The sequence below is a fragment of the Pelobates fuscus genome, chromosome 2 (assembly GCF_036172605.1).
Source record: "Pelobates fuscus isolate aPelFus1 chromosome 2, aPelFus1.pri, whole genome shotgun sequence".
Lineage (NCBI taxonomy): Eukaryota > Metazoa > Chordata > Amphibia > Anura > Pelobatidae > Pelobates > Pelobates fuscus.
The window spans coordinates 237,434,998-237,460,246 of record NC_086318.1 but is presented as its reverse complement, the minus strand read 5'-3'; the positions used below and the strand labels follow the sequence as shown (position 1 = coordinate 237,460,246).

General features: G+C 41.6%; 1 protein-coding gene across 1 annotated transcript in view; it reads left to right on the top strand.

The window, feature by feature from the left end:
• Window positions 1–6,957: 6,957 nt before the first annotated feature.
• The window catches only part of PERP (p53 apoptosis effector related to PMP22), a 31,547-nt gene continuing 13,255 nt past the window's right edge, over window positions 6,958–25,249 (top strand). The window contains exon 1 of the mRNA XM_063441205.1: window positions 6,958–7,341. Coding sequence (XP_063297275.1) covers window positions 7,140–7,341 — 202 coding nt within the window. The 5' untranslated portion in view covers window positions 6,958–7,139. The remainder of the gene's footprint in view (window positions 7,342–25,249) is intronic.

Below are 25,249 nucleotides of genomic sequence, written 5' to 3'. Positions count from 1 at the left end.
GGTTGGGATGCCACGTACACATCCGGGTCCGCGGGTGGCCCGTGGTCGGACAAGGAATCGGAGATCCACGTCAACTGCCTGGATTGATTGCGGGTTCGTTGGCAGTTCGGAGCCTGGCAGGTCACCTGTCGGGCTGTTGCGCCCTCCTCCGGAGAGTCAAGGTCTCAGCGGTACAATATACTGACCGCTTGGGAGGCGCTCGGTCTCGCACACTGGAGGTGACGAAGGAGATTTCCGGCTTATGCTTCCAGCGCTACATTGCATTACAGGCAGAGTATCTACCGTGTGAGTCGAACCTGATGCCGGATTCGTTCTCCTGAATTTGGAAGGATGCCAGCGACTGGGAACTCTTTCGACCCATCTTCATCGCACTCGTGCGTCGCTAAGGTTTTGTTCATGGTGGGTCTATTCGCCTCCGGGACGACCGTCGGATTCGGACATGCTTTGGTTGGCTCCCGGATCCTACGTGCGCGTTGGTGGTCGCGTTTCGACAGGTGCGGTTGTTTTCTCAGGAAGCATAGGTGTTTCCTCCGTTCGCCTTTATTCCCCGGGTGTTACTTCTAGTTGTGGTTGGCGTGTGTCCTTAGTGTCGTCGACTCCGCTATGACGAGATCGGTCGGGTTCACGGAGCTTCTGGATTTTCCTGTCGGGATCCTCTTCTCTTACTGTCCTCTCGAATACTCCTCTTGGATTCTTTCGGGAGTGCCTGGTATGTCGAGGCGTCGTCACTATCGGCCAGGGACCTTCTCTGGGATCCCTGAGCTCCCGGGACGAGGTGATGTTTACCTCTCAGCATGGATTCATAGTGTCGTTGGTGTTTAGGACAGGGTGCTGAACCCTTTTTCTGGCCCGTGACCAACTTGCTGAGTGTCTTGTCCCTCCTCGATGATTTGGGACGGTTGTGCTGTCTGGTTCTTGTGATTAGTCATTTATTTAGGCGGCGCGTGTTCCGTTTGGAGGTTTTTTCCCCATCGGTCAGGACCCGCTGGTCTGCAGATTTCTACGTGGGATGAGGCTGGCACATCCTCCGGCGCCTAAATTCTCTTCCCTCTGGGAGGTAAGTATGGTTCTAGCGTTTTTCTTCGGGTTTCGGCCGGAGTTTCTTGTTTTTTCCCTTCGCCAGTTTTCTTCTGCGTTTGCCCCCTGGTTGTGTCTGGTTTCGTTCAGACGTGTTTCTGATGTCCGATCCTTCGTCCTGTCCAATCTCGATGGATGAGATGGTTATTGACACTGGCAGGGGTGAATGCGACTCTTGGAGTGCATTCTGTTAGCTGCGCTACTGTTTCCGAGTTTTCCTTGATGGGCGTTTCTCCTCGGGACGTTTTTGTATGTGGCGGTCCGGTCCCGTGAGTTTTTGCGCCAGTTTATTTTGGACCGTCGGACAATGTTTATTTTGCTTTGCTGTCGGAGCGTTAAAACAGCAAATATGAAGCCTCCTGTCATGCTATAAAATTGTAGATTATACTAGCTTTAGTGTAACTATAATCTTAATTTTATTAATGACAGGAGGCGAATATTTCCCACCCAGTTTCGTTTTTTCCCCCCCTTGTTTTGGATGGATTGCATTGATTGTATTCCTGTTGATTTGTCTGATTATCTGGGCTAGGTTTGGTAGTCTGGGGTGATGTTGTGGGAAGTGCATGTTATATTGTATTGACGGTCATTAGTGATGGATTTCATGTATTTATTCTATCAGTACTGGATCGTGGGATTTATGTTTTATCAGTACATTTCGTTCACTAATCAGTGTTTTTCGACTCTGTTTGTTTCGTTTCAGTTTAATGGTTCGACTTCAGTTCATAGAATCAGCTGTTTGGCGGGATGAAGATCAAGTTCATCTATTATCCGAAGTTTTTCCAGATGGCATTCATTGTTATGTTAAAATTTTTCTTTCTTTAGTTAGTTATTGTTGTGTACGTTACTTTGTCGCAGCGTGAAAGAGGAAATGGTGGCTTAGGAGGAGCCTTATATAGATACCTTATGTTTTTGTCTTTGGTGTTTATCTCTCTATGTTAATGTGCTGCTGTGGAGTTCTAGTAAAGAGAGACTTAAGCAAATATTCGCCTCCTGTCATTAATAAAATTAAGATTATAGTTACACTAAAGCTAGTATAATCTACAATTAGTGGGGTAATAGCTGCTTGATCCAAGGAGACATCTGACTGCTATTTTGGGGTCAAGAAGGAATTTTTTCCTAGTTTGTTGCAAAATTGGAAGCGCTTCAGACTGGGTTTTTTGCCTTCTTTTGGATCAACAGCAAAAGCATATGTGAGGAAGGCTGAACTTGATGGACTCAAGTCTCTTTTCAGCTATGTAACTATGTAACTATGTAACTATGTAACTATATAGGCTTAGCCTTACAATACCAATGTCTGCTGTTTTACCTCTGTTTTCTTTGCAAGAGCAGGATGTGTGTTATTGTGCAGAACAATGCTGTTTTACCACTGTGTCGTATCTTAAGTGAATATGCCTTTCTTATATGATGGTGTGATACTTTTTCAATACTTATGCATTTCCAGATACACTGCATTTTACTACTGTATGCACCTTTCAAACTAATAAACTGTGAATGAAAACAACATCATGGGAAGTTATAGTTCCTTTTTATGCTACACATACCTTAACAACTACTTATTAAAAGTAAATAAAGAACCTTGGCAGCACTTGTAATAAATTATAAGTCCATACATTATGACAACACATTCAGAAGCAAATGACATACAACTATTAAACATAATTTAGTTTGCAGATATTATATAAAAGAAATGAATAGAAAAAGCTCATTATGACCCTTGTAATTAAAGGGTTACTCTAAGCACCATAACCACATCACTGATTTGAAGCAGACCCGGACGGGCAAACTGGGCCAATGGCCAGTGGGTCGTGATGGCCAAGGGCCGAGGCTGACAGGGGAAATCAGAGGATCTCCCCTGCCGGCCCATGGAGGGCCTGTGGTTTGCAAGGGCCAGCTCTGCTGTGTGCCAGCACTTTGGCAGAGAGGCGGGGGGTAGAGGAGGACCCAGGAGCTATAACTTTCAGCTCCTCCAGGTTCTTCCTTTTGCAAGCTTGGAGTGTGACTGAGGTTACTATGGAAGCACTCTGGTCTCGTGAGAGAGAACTCTAGCACGAGGATCTGAAGGCTAGCGGTCACTCACCACCAGACCACCAGGTCTTGTAATGTCCCCCATTCAGGGCAAATGCATAAGGATATAAAGTTAATTTATTTAATAAAAAAAAAATATATATATATATATATATATATATTTAAATAAACATACATACATACATATCTGCCCCCACCCCACACAAACAATGTAGGATAAAACTTCCCAACACATTCACACCCAAAAACAAACACACCCACACACACACACACACACACACACACTGTACCCCTCACATACACAGTGCATCTTCCACACAAACACACATACTGCACCCCTCACACACACACACTGCACCCATCAAATACAGTTCACCCCTCACACACACACACACACACACACACTGCACCCCTCACACACAGTGCTCCCCTCATACACACACTGCACCCCTCACACACTCTGCACCCCTCAAACACAGTGCACCTTTACTCAAATTACATTCCAGACACACACTTTACATACCTTATACACACATAGATCCCCTATACACTTTTTGGGTCTCCAGCACACACCTTAGATCAATTTTGTAACAACCAAGGGAAAACAAAGGTGCTTAGTGATAAATTAATTTTAAAAAAAACAACAACAACTATAGACACTCACTATGCACAAATGCAAACAAAACATACTAAACAAAATACTAAAACCCAATATTTAGGTGATATTCCCCACCTCTTTAACATAAAGGTATGAGTTCAGTGCTCATAAAATATTCTTGTACACCTACCCCTCAAATATTAGGGGGTTGGAACCATAGATATGTGGAAAAATAAAAATAAATACATTGTATTACCTTTAAAATAAAATATATGTAGTGGTAAAAAACTCACATTTACCAAAGCCTATATGCATGTGCTTACCTTTTCTGGAGCATATTTATAAATGGCTCCAAGTTGTTAGGCCTTGAGTAAGTTTCTAGGGTGACACAAGCCCAAGGAACCAGGATGCAGGTGAACAGCTGAGAAAAGGTTTTTCCAAAAGATGTATTTGTTAATAAAATACAAACAAAATTAAAACAAATAAAATGCACCCACTTATGACAATGTATTCTTTTATTTTTAATAAGAATAATAATAATAATTAATAATAATAACTGGAGTACAAATCTGGAGTCATCAAACTATTCTGGGCTCCTAGCAATACTAATAATAGTGAGTGTGTATAGTATTTGTATAGGGGATGAAGCCCGGACTAGGGCTGTCATCAGGGTGTAGAACTATTGTAAAGGCCCAGGTCACCAGGGTGTTCCGCGAGCCTGGACATTGGTTTAGGCCCCTGAATACACACTGACCTGGTAAGGGAGATCTCCACCTCGGGTCTGCAGAGTTTGCGCAGGTTACCATGGCAATGCTCGATTCCACATGGTGCCGGGACTCGCGAGAAGGGCCTTCGCCCAACACCTATAGATGTGAAGGTAGAGACACTCTACAGGGAATACCACCAGGGAATATGCTATCCTCCATCCATGGATGCAAGAAAGAAACAGGGAGCGGTGAATAAACGTAAAAAAAAAAAAAGAATAAAATAAAATAATACACAATTCCTCCCTTACACACAAAAACACACAATGCATCCTTTACACACACACACACACACACAAAAGAAACACACAATTCATACCTTACATACACACAGAAACACAATACATCCTTTACTCCAGGGGCCCCAATATGAAAATATTTTGCGTGTGAGGACAAATAGATTGAACTACCACTTTAGTCCTTGGACTAGTAGATTTTTCAAAAATATCCTCATCCTCACCATCCAATGTATTTCTTCCTCTATTAAATACTCTAAAAAACTTGATAGGAGTGCCATGTAAACTCAATTGTGTCTTTGGTGCCAGCACCCATCTAAACATCTCTCCATTGTGCCATTGTCCATTCCTTTGTACTGTGTGTAAGACTCTGCCAGGTGTACTTATATTCCCTTTATTTCTTCCCCTCTGACCCACAATAATTAAATAAGCTAAAATATTTGATAGGAAAGGAATGCAAACTCATTTTGTGTCTCATTGTATAATGTCTCCCAGGCGTAATTATATCCCCTTTATTTCTTTGACACATACTAATTAAATACACAGCACTGCTGGGGATAGCTCATTGGCTGAGAGTGATCTCAGCCGGCCTTAGGGGTGTGCGAGCTGTGCGGCCGCACAGGGTGCCATGGAGCAGGGGGCGCCATGCAGCCAACACAGCTCACACATGGCCGGCGGTGTGGCAGGGGTGGAGCTTCCCGTGTGGCAGGGGCGGAGCGAAACTGACGGCGGGGGCAGAGCTAAAAGTGCTGGATAACCGCTGCAGGGGAAGCAGAAAGGAGTCCCTGCTTCCCCAACAAACAGACTCCAGGAGCTGCACTGCCTCCACAGTGAACAGAGATAACTATGTGTGATTGTCAGTGTGAGTGTGACTGTCTGTGTGTGTGTGTGTGACTGTCTGCATGTGTGCGTGTGTCTGTGTGTGTGACTGCGTATGTGTGTGTGTGACTGTCTGCCTGTGTGTGTGTGTGTCTGTGTGTGGCTGCCTCTGTGTGTGTGGCTGTCTGCGTGGGTGTGTGACTGTCTGCATGTAAGTATATGTGTGTAAGACTGTATGTGTGGCTGTGTGTGTTTGTGTAAAACTATATGTGTGGCTGTGTGTGTGGCTGTCTGCCTGTGTGTGTGTTGCTGTCTGCCTGTAATTGTGTGTGAGTGTTTATCTACCTGTATCTGTGTATGTGTGTTACTGCCTGTACCTGTGTATTAATGCCTGATCCTGTGTATGTGACTATCTGCTTGCGACTATGTGCATGTGGTGGACACAGTTGACAGTGTATATTTATAACTGTGTGCATCTGACTGTGGGACTGTGTGCACATAACTCTGCAAAAATATACACCTGCATTCACACACAGGCCTAAATGCATGTTTTTATCTGAATTAAATAACCATCACACACAGCCAATGTGACTGTCTGACTGTGTGTGACTCCAATTGTGTGTGTTGCTGTAGCTGTGCCATTGTGTGTGCCTGTGCCTGTATGTGTGACTGCCTTTAACTGAGTGTGTGAGTGCATGCCTGTAACCGAGTGTGTATGACTGTCTGCTTGTAATGGAGTATGTGTGACTGTCTGCTTGTAACTGTTTGTGATTGTGTGCCTGTAACTGTGTGTGACTGTCTGCCTTTAACTGTGTGTTTGGCTCTGTGACTGTCTGCCAGTAACTGAGCATGTGTGATCGTCTGCCTGTACTGTGTGTGTGTGTGTGACTGCCTGTAACTGAGCGTGTCTGACTTTCTGCTTGTAACTGTTTGTATGGCTGTCTGCCTGTGTGTGTGACTGTATACAGGCAACTTGGTGGGGGTGCGCCGTGAAGACTTTTCGCACAGGGCGCCTAATTGCCTAAGGCAAGCCCTGTAGGACATAGCTTTATAGGAGTTATAAACTGATTTAGTAAGCAACTCCGTGTAAATGCAACACTGTGTTTGTAAATAGTGAGCGGCTGCACTCAGAATAAAATACGTACAAATACTACATTGGACAAATTCTCTTAATGTAATACCCACACAAAAAAATAAATTGCCGGGACACTGTGACTATAGCGTTGGGAATACACTATTGTGTACAGTGTTACTTTAAACTTCCTATGAGCTCACAGAACCCATTCTGTGAGATGAAACAGTGAGCAAGTGTGAGAAAGCAGCTGGGTGGGACAGGGCGTACTCGGTGCAACCTGAGCCTGGGTTTGTTTACCAGCTCCAGCCAGGGGAGGGAAGTATCACCCTGCAGGGACAGCAGCTAAAGCCCAAACAGAGCCCATCCCAGCCCCGCGGCTCCTCCCTTCGCACAACAGGTCTGTGCAGAGCCCAGTGAGTCACTGCAGACACAAGGTGCGGCTCCTGGACTTCTTGTAGTCAGTTTAGTCTGGGAGAAGTGCACAATCCCGAGCCTAGCACTGAGTGCGGACACTGCGCTGAAAGGAAACCACACAGACCTGCGTCATGTTTAAGTGCGGCATTGCCTACCCCAGGTGCAAATGGATCCTGCCATTACTACTGCTCTGCGCCCTGATCTTCGACATCATAGCCCTGGCAGGCAACGGATGGGTGGAGACGGACAGCGGCCGGATTTATGCCTCTTTGTGGCAGAACTGTGTGTCCGCGGGGGGTAACAACTATTCGTGCAAATCTCTAATGGATTTCGGTAAGAACAATGGGGCAGGGTGTGTACGGTACCTCCACTTTATTGCTGGCAACTTTGTATCTTCATAGAACTCCGTCTTATTCTACGCGTTCTGTGATACCTTTAAACACTCATTCATCTGTGTAATGCGAAGCCAGGGTGGGGGGAAGTCCACACTTGGTAAAAGGAATTTCGCGTTTGGACATTTCTAGATTGAATATTTAGATTGTAAGCTCTGGTGGCTAGGTTTACTTCCCATGCTGTGTTTTCATGACTGCCAGTGGGACAGGCCAGAAACTATGTGAGGGAGTGGACAATACATCAGAACTACACGTTAATATTAACATTAGACCTTTACTAATTGTGTACGATGAGGATTGTGTGTGTGTGTATAAAAAACTTTTTATCAGTTGTGGTGTGATGAGGATTACGCCAATGTTGGTGTGATAAAGAAATGATCAGAGTGCAGTGATATGCATTTAGCTTGATGCTGATGTAACTAGGATGGGCTCTAGATTGCAGTCTGTAATTCTGATTTTGGGAATTGTCCAGGTTATGAATTTGGGATGTAGCCAGCTGAAGAGGCAGGTCTTCCTTTTGATTTAGGAATTTTGATATGAACGTAAAACTGCAAACAAATGTTATATATATTTGATAATTCTATATAATGAGAAATTCTCTGGGTTATTTATTTAAAGTGAATTTTTAATTTTGAGGTAAAAATAGCTAAACTGGAAACAAATCAGAAGTCCAGTATACTGTAGTTAGATTAATGGCCTTAAACTTAAAATTCACTTTAAAGTCTCACTTTAGTAGTGTCAGGAGAGTCCAGCCTTGGTCTTTTGGATGTTTAAAGTGCATTCACCTTAATTTTGTCATGCAGTGATACATAGGTTTCTGGGAACTTTATATAGTCATTGCATGCCCTTTTTTTTTCTTGCCATGCCTAGGTGAATTGTATAAACCGGATTTATATATTTTTTTCCCCTTTTTCTTTACTGACAGTTTCTAAGTATAGGTCAAAGATCGGTTTAACATTGGGCAAGGCAGGAGAACTTGGACAAACATTAACTTGTGTTTCCTGCAACATGTGGGAAGTGTATTCAAACCACTTTCACAGAAAGGCCTTGATACATTAAAACAGAATGGCTGTCTTGTACCCGATTTCAGAATGGTAGTGTTGGTACTTGGCACTAAATTATCAACTGGCTAGCCTGCTTGTGGAGGAATGCATAGCATCATTATTTTAATTTATAATCTGTCAACATATGCTTAAGTGCTCCACAGGTGTGTTAATTTCAAAAGAGAATGGATTAATTCCAGATCAGTGATTTGAGCTGATATGATCAAATGTTACTTTTATTAAAAAATATATTTTTAAGTACACTTAAAGCAATTTAAATTGCATATCTATAAATATATATATATATATATATATATATATTTAATGTAATTTTATAGCAAGATTGCTGACACATTCATTTAATGAATTTGTTTCCCTAAATATTTTATTTATAGCTCACTAGCCTAGTGAATTTCTCTAAATACTGTAGTTCACTAACCGGTGGAATTTGTTGATGCTTTGGAATTGCCAGTCATAATAATGGCATTAATGTATCAGTGAAGATTACAAATACAGAATCAAGCGGCTGCAAAGCTCGTAGTCGTACCATCTCCACATGGTGTAGTGGCAGCACCCATTTTATATTGCACACCAGGAATTGTGGGATGCTGCATGTTTCATTAGGGACAGAGGATTTGAATATCCATTCCTTGTAACAATGTGCTGCAGGAGATGAAAGTGAGATGTGTGTTTGTCTATCTCTTCCTCCAGGTTTTTTTCCAGTTATTTGACTGCCTGCTGTGATCTAATGAACAGATAATATTTTATTTCATTGTGTACAAAACAATAAAAGTAAATCACAAGAGGTCCAACACATGTTTTTTTAATTATAGTGATGGCCAGAAAGTACTTTCAGAGTAATTATACAACTACCTCTCCCATGTAGTTTTGCACAGCATCCAGAGGTTATGATGCTGTGCATCAGTTTAACTTCTTTGTCTTTTCATGGACAGCCTACTTTATGTGACATGGGAGACAATTGGGGCACATTGCCGAAATTCTTTCAAAGAACTGGCAACATTTGGTCTGTACACTGTGTAGCCACAGGGTCTTGAATCTTTTCTTGGCAAATTTGAAGTATATTTGAATAGGATGTATACAAATGGGTGTTTTTCTTTCTTTCTTTTTTATTTACTTATTTCTTTTTTTGTTTCTACCTATTTTTAGACAACCTCAAAATATTTCATATTGAACTGTAGAATTTATTGCATATGTTTCCAAGGAACTAAGTCCATTAGTTCTGATGTATTGTCCACTCCCTCACATAGTTTCTGGCCTGTTAAATTTTTAGCATTCCTGAAAGATAATCATTCCTCTGAGATCCAGTGTCTTGTGCTAAATGTGTTTAGTAAGCAAACAAGCCCTGTGCAACCGGAGATATATATATATATATATATATATATATATAATTTTTTTTTTTTTGTGTGTGTATGTGCATAGATAACACTGAATGTAGTTTAAATCCCCAAATCCTTCAGGAGGAGATATTTTTATCTTTATTAAGGTGCATGCTTTTGATATGTACTTTTGTGTTTCATGTAAAGGAGTTTTTAATCATTAAACCTGTGAAAATAGGCAAGGAGAGAACACGTTTAAGGCCAAAATATCCAAATTGTAAATACGCAGATCTCATTTTTTATCACCAGTTTGTCCTAAATTTGTAATTTCCTTTACATTTTTTTTTATCACCATAGTTTAGTGACTGATTACTAATTTAAAGATATATGTAACCTAGTTTTTCTTTCTACTTCTTTCTCAAATGAGTAGCCCTTCCCTTTAAATATAATTATCTGCCGAACGACTGTTTTAATTATGGTATCAATAAAGCAGAAAAGGAGCCACTTGCTAAATAGCAGAAATACTTGGTCTTGCCAAAACCAATATAGGGTAATATCCAAATAATAAAAAGCTCCAGTACATTGGTACCTTTCACCCACACTCCAATATATTGGGAAACAGCACACAAAAGAGCAAAATATTTCAACCCCTCCTTTGTGTTTTTTTTTTTTTTTTTATATATATTGGTTGAAATATACCCCCTGTCTGGGTCAAAATGTTGCCTCTTTTGTGTGCTGTTGCCCAATAATTTGAAATGCTGACCACTGGAAAAGTATAGGTGTACTGGACCTTTTTGTTTTAATTATTTATATACCGGTAGTCCTAAATACATTATGTTCACTTAAAAAGTCCCAATTGGGCAAAAAACTAGAGAAATCCTATGCAAATTAGCACAGACAAGTGTTGTGTTTCAGACCTCATACTGTATTTCTGCAGTTTTTTTTTGTTTATATTTTATTTATTCATGTTCTAACATTCACATAACAAAAATCAACATAGCTTATTTATACAAAAGGACATAATACTATTATATAACATTAAATATCTAGAACATCCACACGTATTATAGTATTCAATAAGATAAATATCGACTATGTATGAATAATATATCTTTCAGCCATACTTTATATTTAGTTTAATGATCATATATTGTTGCGAGACTAATATAAAGTTCTTCCACATGTAGGTGTCCCATTTGAGTACAGGAACAATATTCCAACGCTTCTTCAGCCATATAGTTGTTATAATTCTATACATAATCACTATTCCAATAAAACAAACTAAAAAAGTTAATTACCAACAGACAAACAAAAAAGAAACTCGACACAGGGGCACAAATAACACAATCTTTGTTAACTTGTGGTGTATCTGTTTGTCCAGGGTAACCATGATTTGACAGAGTTCCTGTTACCAAAAAAGGGATTACCGGTAGATTCCATCCTATATTGATATTCTATTTGTTCCATAATACTATGCCAAGATAAAGGCATGGAAGATTTCTGCAGGTTTTAAGGGGGTGAGAGTGGGAGGGGAAAGGGTGGCTATTGGTAATATCCCAATAGGCCATTATAAATAGAGTAGTGTTAAAGAAAATAAAAATAAATAAATAAAAAGGGTTGGAGTAACCCGTTGATGAAAACAGTTTTGCTTCTTGACCAGCTTAATTTACACACATTTCTTCCCTCTTCAACCCACCCATTATGCTCCAGACACCATTTCAGATCTTGGATTCTACTATTACAACAGAGGTCTCTACCATGGGATCTGTTTGGACTCTGGAATCCCCAGATTTACTAGGTTATTGCTGACAGGCCACTCATTGGATGCCTTTATTTCAAGGGTTATTTACTAAAGTGACCTTTATCAGTTCGGCTACTCTTGCCTTAAATTTGAAATTCAGTTTAAATTTTCACTTTAGTGAATAAGCCTGTTAATTTTACCTAGTTTTTATTTTTTAAATATATAAAATAGTTAAAGCGTTACTCGAATAATTTTTAAATGCATTGTTTTGTGTATTGCTATTTATTTCCCACCAATTATGATGTAAAAAAAAATAAAAAATTAAACTTGTCTGGAATTCAGCACAGACAAAGCTCCCCGCACTGGATAGCACAACTGTCGTCATCACAGCTGCCCACTCATGATCCAAATAAGTGCTTCTAACCGCATCTGATTGAACCATTCTACATGTGCATAGTGCATGTGCACGTTCTGAGCCAGGATAAAAAGGGGAAAAGAAAACAAATTAATTGCTATAAACGTGGAGAGGGAGGCAGCGCTGCAAGGGGAGAAGCTAATTACATCCAATGTCATAAGGGACACTTTAGGCACCCTGACCACTTCATGTCATCGAAGTGGTCTGTGTGCAAGGTTCCTGTCCCTCTTAGCCCTGCAGAGAAACTAATACTGTCTCTAGTGGCTATTTGCTAGGCAGCCACTGGAGGCGCTTCCTGCTATTTCACAGTTTGTCTCTGTGAAATGACGTTGGACGTAGTCAGGCTTTGCATTAGGTCGCCCAGCATCCTTAACCCCTTAAGGACCAAACTTCTGGAATAAAAGGGAATCATGACATGTCACACATGTCATGTGTCCTTAAGGGGTTAAAATCCCCATAAGAAAGCATTGTATTAAAGGAACACTATAGTCACCTAAATTACTTAAGCTAAATAAAGCAGTTTTAGTGTATAGATCATTCCCCTGCAATTTCACTTCTCAATTCACTGTCATTTAGGAGTTAAATCACTTTGTTTCTGTTTATGCAGCCACACCTCCCCTGTCTATGATTGACAGAGCCTGCATGAAAAAAACTGGTTTCACTTTCAAACAGATGTAATTTACCTTAAATAATTGTATCTCAATCTCTAAATTGAACTTTAATCACATACAGGAGGCGCTTGCAGGGTCTATCAAGCTATTAACATAGCAGGGGATATGAAAATCTTAATTAAATAGAACTTGCAATAAAGAAAGCCTAAATAGGGCTCTCTTTACAGGAAGTGTTTATGGAAGGCTGTGCAAGTCACATGCAGGGAGGTGTGACTAGGGTTCATAAACAAAGGGATTTAACTCCTAAATGGCAGAGGATTGAGCAATGAGGCTGCAGGGGCATGTTCTATACACCAAAACTGCTTCATTAAGCTAAAGTTGTTCAGGTGACTATAGTGTCCCTTTAATGCTTTACTATATTAAAGGCCTAATATGCTCGCTGCACATGTGCATTAGGTTTCTCCTTGAATCTAACGTGGTGAGAGACGAAGAGTTGAATGTATGGATACATTACTACTAGGTGGTAAAAGTTTTTTACTCCTGCTGGTTTATTTAATACAAGATTTCCACAGAGGACTGTAGTGTACTTCCTTTCCTTATAAGGGTCACTCGGGTACGCTGGTGTGGTGTACCACCTACATGTTTTATATTGTTGCTTAGACTTAAAATCTATTTTTGTTACATATTGGTATAACATTAACCTGTGTCTTACTTGTGTAGACTTTTCTTTGTTCATGTCTATGAAGTATTGCTTAGCATGTTAAAAACAATTGCTTATAAGGCAAGTTGCTACATAAACTATGGTGTTTTTAACAAATAGCCATTCTTGTTAACGTGATTTTAAACTTTTGTAGCATTCTTTACTGCTGTGTGAATGTACATGTATTCTCAGAAAATCAACAGAAAATGTATCTAATCCAGAAGCTCTCAATTCTCCACTTATCGCTGCATTTATATTTAATCACTCATATTACAATGCAGCACAGGTTTCTGCATGCCAGGCATGGAATTAAAGACGCCAGAACCGCACCTAGCCCTATAGTCAAAGCCGTATCTCGAAACCTCTCCACCCATTATTTTAGGAACAAGTCATGTGTCAATGATGACACTTGGCCAAATAAAGCCTTCATCAGCAAAATAAATAATGCAATGGGACTATTATTGTTTGGACAAAGCTAGACGCTATAAATGAGTCAGTATATTTTTTGAACACACCTGAGGAAGAGACCAGATTGGCCTTAAAAACTTGAGCTCTACAGCTTTGTAGTTATTCTAACTAAAAGGTATAATGCTTGCACTGTTTGATCTCACTAACGAGCAGGACAACATGCATAGCTAAATGCCTACTTCAATAATTAAAGAGCTACTCGAACCACCATGGCCACTTAACTTGGGGAAAAATAATAAAGAAACAAAATCTACCAGCAAGTGTGTCTTGATTTAGAAAGTTATTGAAGTTAGTGTCAAGGTTGAAACTTAACTTTTAATATCATTTGAGAATAAAATTGAATAAAACAAAGTATTCAGTCCTTCTTGTATTCAATGATTGGTAATGTGGCAGCAAGGCAACAGTGAATAATTGTAAATTATCGGTGAACAAGTAGCTATACTATTATTTAGACACTGTTAATCATAAGTTGGAGTTAAAGGACCTCTATAGTGCCAGGAAGGGCACCCTCAGGGTCCCCCTCCCGCCGGGCTCTACGGGGTGGAAGGGGTTAAACTTACCTCTTTCTCCAGCGCCGGGTGGGGAGCTCTCCTCCTGCTCTCCTCGGCTGAATGCGCATGCGCGGCAGGAGCTGCGCACGCATTCAGCCAGTCCATTGGAAAGCATTCTCAATGCTTTCCTATGGACGCTGGCGTCTTCTCACTGTGAAAATCACAGTGAGAAGCGCAGAAGCCCTCTAGTGGCTGTCAATGAGAGGCTGGATTAACCCTATTATAAACATAGCAGTTTCTCTGAAACTGCTATGTTTATAGAAAAAAGGGTTAAACCTACTTAACCAGGCACCCAGACCACTTCATTAAGCTGAAGTGGTGTGGGTGCCTATAGTGGTCCTTTAAGGCAAAGGCAAAGGGAGAGAGGTGGTGCTGTTTAACCAGCTCCTATATCGGTAAGAGTCTAATGTGCCACCCACTACTAAAGAAATCAGAGTAACGAAATGTAACAAGAGCTGAACATCCAATCAAAGGATGCCTATTCATGGAATGAAAGTTCCGTCGTTGTGAGATTTGCAGCAGTGATTCTTAACACCTAAGGTATGCCGAGTAGGCGTCCTGAGCGAAGAAATGAGCACCATCTTTTATGTAGCAACTTGCCCTTAAAGCAAATGTTTTTAACATGCTGAGCAATACTTCATAGACCTGAACAAAGAAATGTTTACACAGGTAAGTCATAGGTTAATGTTATACCAATATGTAACAAATACATTTTAAGTCTTTAAGTCCTTTCAAGTCTGAGTGGTAATGCTTTTGTCTTATGCAACCAAATACATTCTGGTGCACGGCTTTCCGGCCATTGCTTGTTATTATGGATTACATGACTTGCTATTGTGTCTTTCATAACATAAGTGTCTCCATAACACTTCAATACTGTGTATGTAGCAAACTTCAGTAATGCACACACCTGCTAATGAATGTTTAGCCTTGCCTAACCTCTCCATGCTTTTTCTCAAATTCTATTAACAAAATAAGGATGATTCTGATGTTTATTGTATATTCCTTCTTATTGAGAGACACTCTGCTATCCACATTTTTCATATCATCTCCACTCCTCTGCCTGTTGACTCATGACATTTCTAAATTGCTCAATGAAGGGAAGACTTAAAGAACCGCCATAGGCACCCAGACCTCTTCAGCTCAATGCAGTGGTCTGGGTGCCAGATCCCCCAGGTTTTAACCCTGCAGCTGAAAACATAGCAGTTTCAGATAAACTGCTATATGTACACTGAGGGTAATCCAGCCTCTAGTGGCTGTCTTCCTGACAGCCACTAGAGGCCGCTTCTGCGATTCTCACTATGAAAATCAGTGAAAAGACGCTGATGTCCAAATGAAAGCATTAAGTAATGCTTTCCTATTGGTGGTTTGAATGCGCGTGCGGCTCTTGCCGTGCATGCACATTCGGCGCTAACGTCGGCAGGAGGAGGAGAGGTCACCAGCGCCGAGGGAGCCAGGCGCTTGAGAAAGTTCAGTGGCTGAAGGTTTTTTTTTTTTGGCACTAACCCTATATTGCCAAATTAGTTTGTTTTCCTGGCACTATTGTGGTCCTTTAAATATCAACTACAAATCACTTTACTAGTGGAAGTGTGTTTTTATCTGCAACACATGAAAGATACTACCACTGCTAAGTTGTTTACCATTACAATATAATATTTTTCACACATTTGTGTGCTCTAATAAATATTTCACTAAGGTGTCAATTACAGCCTTTCATTAGTGGGCTAGTATAGTTTAACACCATAGCCATTGTATTTTTTAAGGTGTTATTTCGTTTTGTTTTTTTTTCCCCAATAGTACTATTTTCCTTTTTTGTTGTAAGTCCTGGTTGGACTTTCTTTTTATCGTGACTTATTAAAAGTTAAGTCTTATGTGTGGTTTTTTACCCTTATAGTATTCCATCTTCAGTACCCAAGTGCTGCATTTTGTTCTTGTTTGTTATCCACAGGGGTTATCCCCCACCTGGGAGGTTTGCACAGGCTCCAGTTCTCCCCTTCCTGTATCTCTTCTTTTCTTTCAAGTCTAAAATCTTCACTTGGGCAGTTGCGAGCTTTAACCCTTTAGGACGGAAGCGTGATTGTCCACGTTTTAAAACCTTGAATTTGAGTTATAGGTTTGTTCCACTCTAATTTAAGGGTTTCTCTTCAATTGCCCCCTTACATATTATATATTATGTTTAAAGCACAGGGCTTCCATTTAACATTCTATAGGTATATCTAACACAACATTACGTGTGAGTAAAATGGGGAGTAGGGAGGGGGAAAACATTTCACATTTTTGTTCATCCTTTTTACACATCCAGTGCAATTCATTTTCAAGGACTCAAAATAGATACTCATATGATACCAACTGTACAATTTGCCCTACACTATTTTTACCCTAAAACAGCATTAACCCTTACCTTGCGCTAACTCTACCCGAAGATTAACTGTAACCATACCCTAGTCTTACCCCTTAATATAACTCCTACCCTAACCATAAGGTAACCCATTGCTAATATCAATTCTGATATGATAAATGATTTTTACTGTATTTAACTCAGTAGATGGTATGTTGCCACCATCTACTGATGTGTTTTTTCAGAATAAGAGCGATCACATGACTGGCATAGCTGCCTGCAGGGGGGAAATGTGGGGGTGGAAAAGGATTATTGCATGAATAAAAATAATTGTATGTGTGTGTGTGTATATGTAGGCCCGGACTGGCTATCGGGCATACCGGGCAAATGCCGGGTGGGCAGTGATGGCCATGGGCCGAGGCCGACCAGGCCCAAGAGATCTCCCTTGCCGGCTCATACAGAGCCCGCGCTATCTGAGCGCCGGCCCTGCTGTCTGCCTTCATGGGCCTGTGGGGAGATCAAAGATCTGGCCCACAGGCACTTTACAGGACAGCAGGCGCAGGAGGAAGGGACAGCGTGGAGGACCCGGGAGCTATTAGCTCACAGCTCTGCCGTGTTCCTCTCGCAAGGTCGAAGCATTGGCATGGCAACGCTCCGATCTCGCGAGAGTGAACTCCATGAGCTGTGAACCCACTCACCACTATGGCCACAATGGATTTCCCACCCCGGATTTCCCACCCCTGGAAGCAAAGTCCACCCCCCTCCCAGGCAAAGGTAAGGAGGGAGGGAGGCTATAAGCTAGATTAATAATAATAATAATAAAATATATATATGTATCTTCCCAACTGCACCCCAAACACACAAAGTTACTCTAACTGCGCATCTCACAAACATTCACACGCACCGCACCGCTCACACTCATTGACCCCAAACACACACTGAACACATACACAAACTGCACTTTTCACACACACTACACTACATTTCTCGCATACACACTCTGACGCCCCTGTGCACAGACTAGATCCCCTGTAAGCAAACACACTACATTTCCTAAATACCACTCTTTACAACCCCTACACACATTACCTTACCTACACATACATACTATAGCCCCAATGCACAAGCTCACTACATACCCTATACATACACTTTTCTTTCACTCTCTACAGCACCTAGTAGGGATCGACCGATATTGATTTTTTAGAGCCGATACCGATACCGATATTCTGTGCACTTTCAGGCCGATAGCCGATATAATTTGCCGATATTCTGTACATTTACCATTTTGGAAAATAAAAAACTATTTCTAAAGGTAAATGCACAAAATATACATGCCACGTGTAGTGGATGCATTGTGTTTAGACAGGGGAGCTGTGTATGTGTGTGTAGTGGATGCAGTGTTTGTGCAGTGTGTGTGTAGTGGATGCAGTGTGTGTTTGTGTAGTGGATGCAGTGTGCATTTGTCTAGTGTGTATATAATGAAAGCAGAGTGTTTGTGTAGTGTGTGGGTAGTGTGCGTAAAGTGAATGCTGTATATACTAAATGCAAAGTGTGTGTGTTTGTGTAGTGTGTGTATATAAGGAATGCAGAGTGTGTGTATTTGTGTAGTGTGTGTATAGTGAATGTAGTGTGTTTATATAATGCAGAGTGTGTGTGTTTGTATAGTGTGTATATAATGCAGAGTGTGTGTAGTGTGCATTATATAAACACACTACACAAACACACACTGAATTATATAAACACACTACACAAACACACTGTATATAATGCAGTGTTTATATAATGCAGTGTGTTTGTGTAATGTTCATATAATGCAGTGTGCTTGTGTAATGTTCATATAATGCAGTGTGTTTTTGTAGTGTTCATATAATGCAGTGTGTTTTTGTAGTGTTTATATAATGCAGTGTGTTTTTGTAGTGTGAATATAATGCAGTGTGTTTGTATAGTGTGTGTATATATAATGCAGTGTTTTGTATAGTGTGTGTGTATATATAATGCAGTGTGTTTGTATAGTGTGTGTGTGTATAATGCAGTGTGTTTGTATAGTGTGTGTGTGTGTATATAATGCAGTGTTTGTGTATAGTGTGTGTGTGTGTGTGTGTATATAATGCAGTGTTTGTATAGTGTGTGTGTGTGTGTGTATATAATGCAGTGTGTGTTTATATAATGCCGGGTGTGTTTGTATAGTCTGTGTTTATAATGTAGTGTGTTTATAATGTAGTGTGTTTATAATGTAGTGTGTATATAATGTAGTGTGTATATAATGCAGTGTGTATATAATGCAGTGTGTGTGTGTATATAATGCAGTGTGTGTGTATATAATGCAGTGTGTGTGTGTATATAATGCAGTGTGTGTGTGTATATAATGCAGTGTGTGTGTGTATATAATGCAGTGTGTGTGTGTATATAATGCAGTGTGTGTGTGTATATAATGCAGTGTGTGTGTGTATATAATGCAGTGTGTGTGTGTATATAATGCAGTGTGTGTATATAATGCAGTGTGTGTGTGTATATAATGCAGTGTGTGTGTGTATATAATGCAGTGTGTGTGTATATAATGCAGTGTGTGTATATAATGCAGTGTGTGTGTATATAATGCAGTGTGTGTGTATATAATGCAGTGTGTGTGTGTATATAATGCAGTGTGTGTGTATATAATGCAGTGTGTGTGTATATAATGCAGTGTGTGTTTGTATAGTGTGTGTGTGTATATAATGCAGTGTGTGTGTATATAATGCAGTGTGGGTTTGTATAGTGTGTGTGTGTGTGTGTGTATATAATGCAGTGTGCATTTGTATAGTGTGTGTGTGTATATAATGCAGTGTGTGTTTGTATAGTGGGTGTATATAATGCAGTGTGTGTTTGTATAGTGGGTGTATATAATGCAGTGTGTGTTTGTATAGTGTGTGTGTATATAATGCAGAGTGTGTTTGTATAGTGTGTTTGTATAGTGTGTTTGTATAGTGTGTTTGTATAGTGTGTTTGTATAGTGTGTGTGTGTGTGTATATAATGCAGTGTGTGTTTGTATAGTGCAGTGGTAGTCAACCTTTTTCTACCTACCGCCCACTAATGCATCTTTTTGGTTGAAAAAATTTCCTTACCGCCCACCAGTTTTCGCGCAAATGCGGAATATTTTTTAGAAAGGAGGGTGTTTTAAAAAAAATAAATAAATGTACGTACATTTATCTTTTTATTTCTACTTAATGCAGGTTTATAAGGTTTTTAACTTTATAAAGTTTAATGAGAAAACAATAAAGTAAATTGAAATTACCTTTACTAGTGATTAATGAGATCCTTGAGGTTGATGCTGCGAGACTAAATATTTGATATCTGGTTCGATTTTCGTAAGGAACAAATGAAGGTCGCTTTCAGTGATATTCAGGCGACTTCTCTGTTTGCGCATAATATGATTTCTCATTTGTGCGTCAGCTCATCTCCTCTCCCTCCTCAATTCACCTCCCCACCTTTTTTTTCCCCTTTTTTCTATTTTTTTTAACCTTCCTTGTAGCAATGCCCAGTAGGAAGGCGGAGCTAGGTAGCCCACTTACTATAGTCCACTATAACAGACAGGCACACATACAGACACACACACGACACACATACAAGACATACAAGACACACACACACAGACACATTCATACATACAAGACATACAAGACACACACACAGACACATTCATACACACACACAGACACATTCATACACACACACACAGACACATTCATACACACACACAGACACATTCATACACACACACACAGACACATTCATACACACACACACAGACACATTCATACACACACACAGACACATTCATACACACACACAGACACATTCATACACACACACAGACACATTCATACACACACACACAGACACATTCATACACACACACACAGACACATTCATACACACACACAGACACATTCATACACACACACAGACACATTCATACACACACACAGACACATTCATACACACACACAGACACATTCATACACACACAGACACATTCATACACACACACAGACACATTCATACACACACACAGACACATTCATACACACACACAGACACATTCATACACACACACAGACACATTCATACACACACACAGACACATTCATACACACACACAGACACATTCATACACACACACAGACACATTCATACACACACACAGACACATTCATACACACACACAGACACATTCATACACACACACAGACACATTCATACACACACACAGACACATTCATACACACACACAGACACATTCATACACACACACAGACACATTCATACACACACACAGACACATTCATACACACACACAGACACATTCATACACACACACAGACACATTCATACACACACACAGACACATTCATACACACACACAGACACATTCATACACACACACAGACACATTCATACACACACACAGACACACACATTATATTTAAGTCACCCTCCTGTTTCCTACCTTTTAGATTCAGGAGGGTGACTTTCCCTGGGGTCCAGTGGTGGCTCAGGTGGCTGGGAGTCAGAGTTCCCACTCTGACTCCCTCCTCCTTCCTCCCGCGCGGTATGTGTTTTAGCTGGGAGGAATGAACGGGGAATCACTTCCTCCCAGCTCTGTGATGTAATCACAGGGGGCCCGGTCGCGCTGTTAAAGCGCCCAGCGCTGACCGGGCCCCCTCACAATCCACATCCATCGGGTGGCCCTGACAGCATGGGCCACCTGATGGACCCCTCCAAATGCGGCCCCGCTGGTTTGCCGCGCGGGCCGGGGCCGCAAATGGTCACGGCGGTACCCAGTCGCAGGGGTACCGCCGGCTCGCACCTGCCCGCCCGGTCGTCAAAACCTGGAAATCCCTACCGCCCACCTGGAATCCTAAAACGCCCACTAGTGGGCGGTAGGGACCAGGTTGACGACCCATGGTATAGTGGGTATATAATGCAGTGTGTGTTTGTATAGTGTGTGTGTGTTTGTATAGTGTGTGTGTGTTTGTATAGTGTGTGTGTGTGTGTGTGTATATAATGCAGTGTGTTTTTGTAGTGTGCATTATATACACGCACTATACAAACACACTGAATTATATACACAGTGTGTTTGTGTAGTGTATAATAGAGTGTATGTGTGAGGGGGCATTTTTTATTAAAAAATTTTTTTTTATATTAAATTATTTTTTTTATATATATTTAATTATTATTATTTATTTTTTGTTGTCCCCCCTCCCTGCTTGTTGCCTTGCCAGGGAGGGGGGAAATGTTAATCCCTGGTGGTCCAGTGGCATTGGCTTAGCTATGGGAGGGGGGGGCAGCAAGCGTTTACTCACCTCCCAGCAGCTCCTCCAGCTCCCCAGTGTAAATCTCGCGAGACCCGCGGTCGTCAGAGCTGGCCGCGGGTCTCGTGAGATTTACACTGGGGAGCTGGAGGAGCTGCTGGGAGGTGAGTAAACGCTTGCTGCCCGCCCCCCCAGGACCGCAGGGCTTGTAATTGTCAGGATCGGGACAGGGATCCAACACGCAGAGTACAAAGAGAGGAAAGGTACGTATACCGGACCTTAGAATGGCCGGACTAACGTACCGAGAGTAATAGAGAATAGTCAGAGACAAGCCGAGGTCGAGGGAACGAGAAGACAGATAAGCGAGAGACAAGCCGGGTCAAGGGATAACAGAGAAGCAGGGTAGTACAACGAGCCGAGTCAAAACCAAAAGAGCAAACTAGAATACCAGAGCACTGAGTGACTAGACAAGCTAGAACCACGACAGGGCAATGAGCTGAAGAAAGGAGTAAGCTTAAATACCCTGGCTCTGGATGGAAATCACGCCTCTGACAAGTACCGATTGGATATCGGACACTTGAGTGACAGATTGCTCGTGCTAGCGTCATGACGTCACGTATTGAGCGTCCTGCTAGAAAAGGACGTGGATTCCTCGCGGCCGGTGTTTAAGTGACTGGATGAACCGCGAGGAACGGAGGAAACAGCTCGCCTGGACGGATACACCACCAAGTCTCTACCTCCCTTAGAGGTAGAGGCCTCAGGTACCCTGACAGTACCCCCCCTCTCAGATACGCCCACCGGGCGGAATGAACCGGGGCGAGATGGGAAGCGGAGGTGAAATGCTCTGCGAAGGCGAGAAGCATGGACGTCCTCCTGAGGTACCCAACTCCTCTCCTCAGGACCATATCCCCTCCAGTTGACCAGATATTGCAATTTTCCCCTTGAAATTCTGGAGTCAATGATGGAGCTGACCTCGTACTCCTCCCGACCCTCCACCTGAACAGGACGAGGCGAGGGGACCTTAGAGGAGAATTTGTTGCAAATGAGGGGTTTCAACAAGGAGACATGAAAAGAGTTAGGAATGCGTAAGGCAGGTGGCAGAGCAAGGCGATACGCAACCGGATTGATACGAGTGAGAACCCTGTAAGGACCTATGTAGCGAGGAGCAAATTTCATGGACGGAACTTTTAGGCGAATATTCTTAGTACTCAACCATACCCTATCCCCAGGAACAAAAACAGGAGCCGCTCTTCTATGTTTGTCAGCGTGTTTCTTGAACAGCGAGGAACTATGTAATAGAATTTGTCGAGTCTGATCCCATAATTTCTTCAGGTTGGCGACATGATCATCAACCGACGGTATCCCCTGAGAAGAGGAAACCGAAGGAAAAATCGAAGGATGAAAGCCATAGTTCATGAAGAAAGGGCTAGAGCGAGTTGATTCGCAAACAAGGTTATTGTGTGCGAACTCCGCCCAAGGAATCAGACCGACCCAATCGTCCTGGTGTTCGGAAACAAAGCAACGCAGATACTGTTCGATCTTTTGATTAGTACGTTCAGCAGCTCCGTTAGACTGAGGGTGATAGGCAGAGGAAAAGTTCAATTTGATGCCCATTTGAGAACAAAAGGATCTCCAGAAACGTGAGACAAATTGAGAACCTCTATCAGAAACAATCTCTGAAGGAATCCCATGTAGGCGAAAAACTTCTCTCGCAAAAATCTCCGCCAATTCAGGAGAAGTCGGAAGTTTAGGTAATGGCACGAAATGGGCCATCTTAGTAAATCTATCCACCACCGTGAGAATAACAGTCTGTCTTTTGGAAGCAGGCAAATCAACGATAAAGTCTATGGACAAACAGGACCAAGGTTTCTCAGGAATGTCCAAGGGGTGTAACAGGCCACATGGGGATGCATGAGGTAGTTTAGTCTTGGCACAAGTCTCACAAGCTGCGACGAACTCCTCAATATCCTTTCGAAGTGAAGGCCACCAGAAATCCTTGGATATCAGAGAGTATGTCTTGCGAATACCAGGATGACCAGCTATTTTACTTTCATGAAAACATTGTAAGAGCTCCAGTTGAAGTTCAGGAGGAACAAAGTTTCTTCCCTCAGGAGTGTTTCCGGGAGCTAGATGTTGTGACTTCAAGATCTGGTCAAGTAGCGGAGAATGAATTTTGAGACTGGTATTAGCAATAATATTGCATTTGGGTACAATGGAAGACAAAAGTGGTTCAACTGAAGCAGAGGGTTCATATTGGCGAGATAGCGCATCGGCTTTAGAATTCTTTGACCCAGGTCTGTAAGTCAGAACGTAATTGAAATGGGTAAGAAACAACGACCAACGAGCCTGCCTGGAGGACAGACGCTTGGCCTCTCCGATATAGGACAAGTTTTTGTGGTCTGTCAGGATGGTAACAGGATGTAATGTACCTTCCAATAAATGTCTCCATTCTTTCAAAGCCTTGATAACCGCTAGTAATTCTCTGTCACCAATGTCATACCTGCTTTCAGTACCGGTCAATTTTTTAGAGAAAAATCCACATGGATGTAATGGTTTATCAACACCCAACCTTTGAGATAGAACAGCACCTAAACCAGTCTCTGATGCGTCTACCTCGAGCAAAAAAGGCAGAGAAGTGTCAGGGTGAACTAAAATTGGAGCGGAAGCGAAAAGTTCCTTGAGAGTCTTGAACGCAAGGAGAGCTTCAGTAGTCCAATTCTTAGTGTCAGCCCCCTGTTTGGTCATGTTAGTGATAGGTGCAATAATGGAAGAATAGCCCTTAATAAAGCGCCTATAATAATTGGAAAAACCAATAAATCTCTGTATGGCTTTAAGACCTGTGGGTAAAGGCCACTCTAGAATGGATTGGAGCTTATCCGGATCCATCTTAAATCCCTCCCCAGAGATCACATAGCCGAGAAAGGTTACCTGGGTTTGATCAAAGCTACATTTCTCCAACTTGCAGTACAAGCCATGCTGGAGAAGCTTGTGCAAAACCCTCCTGACTTGCTTGTGATGAATCTCAATGTCACTAGAATGAATGAGTATATCATCTAGGTATACAATGACGCACTCTTGCTGAAATTCCCTAAGAACCTCATTAATCAGATCTTGGAATACCGCTGGCGCATTGCATAGCCCAAAAGGCATGACAGTATATTCATAGTGGCCATATCGAGTATTGAATGCCGTCATCCACTCATGTCCCTGCTGGATTCTCACCAAGTTATATGCCCCTCTGAGGTCTAACTTGGTGAAAATTGTAGAGCCCTTCAAACGATCGAAGAGTTCGGTGATCAAGGGAATCGGGTAGGCATTTTTAATGGTTATCTTATTCAAGCCTCGATAATCAA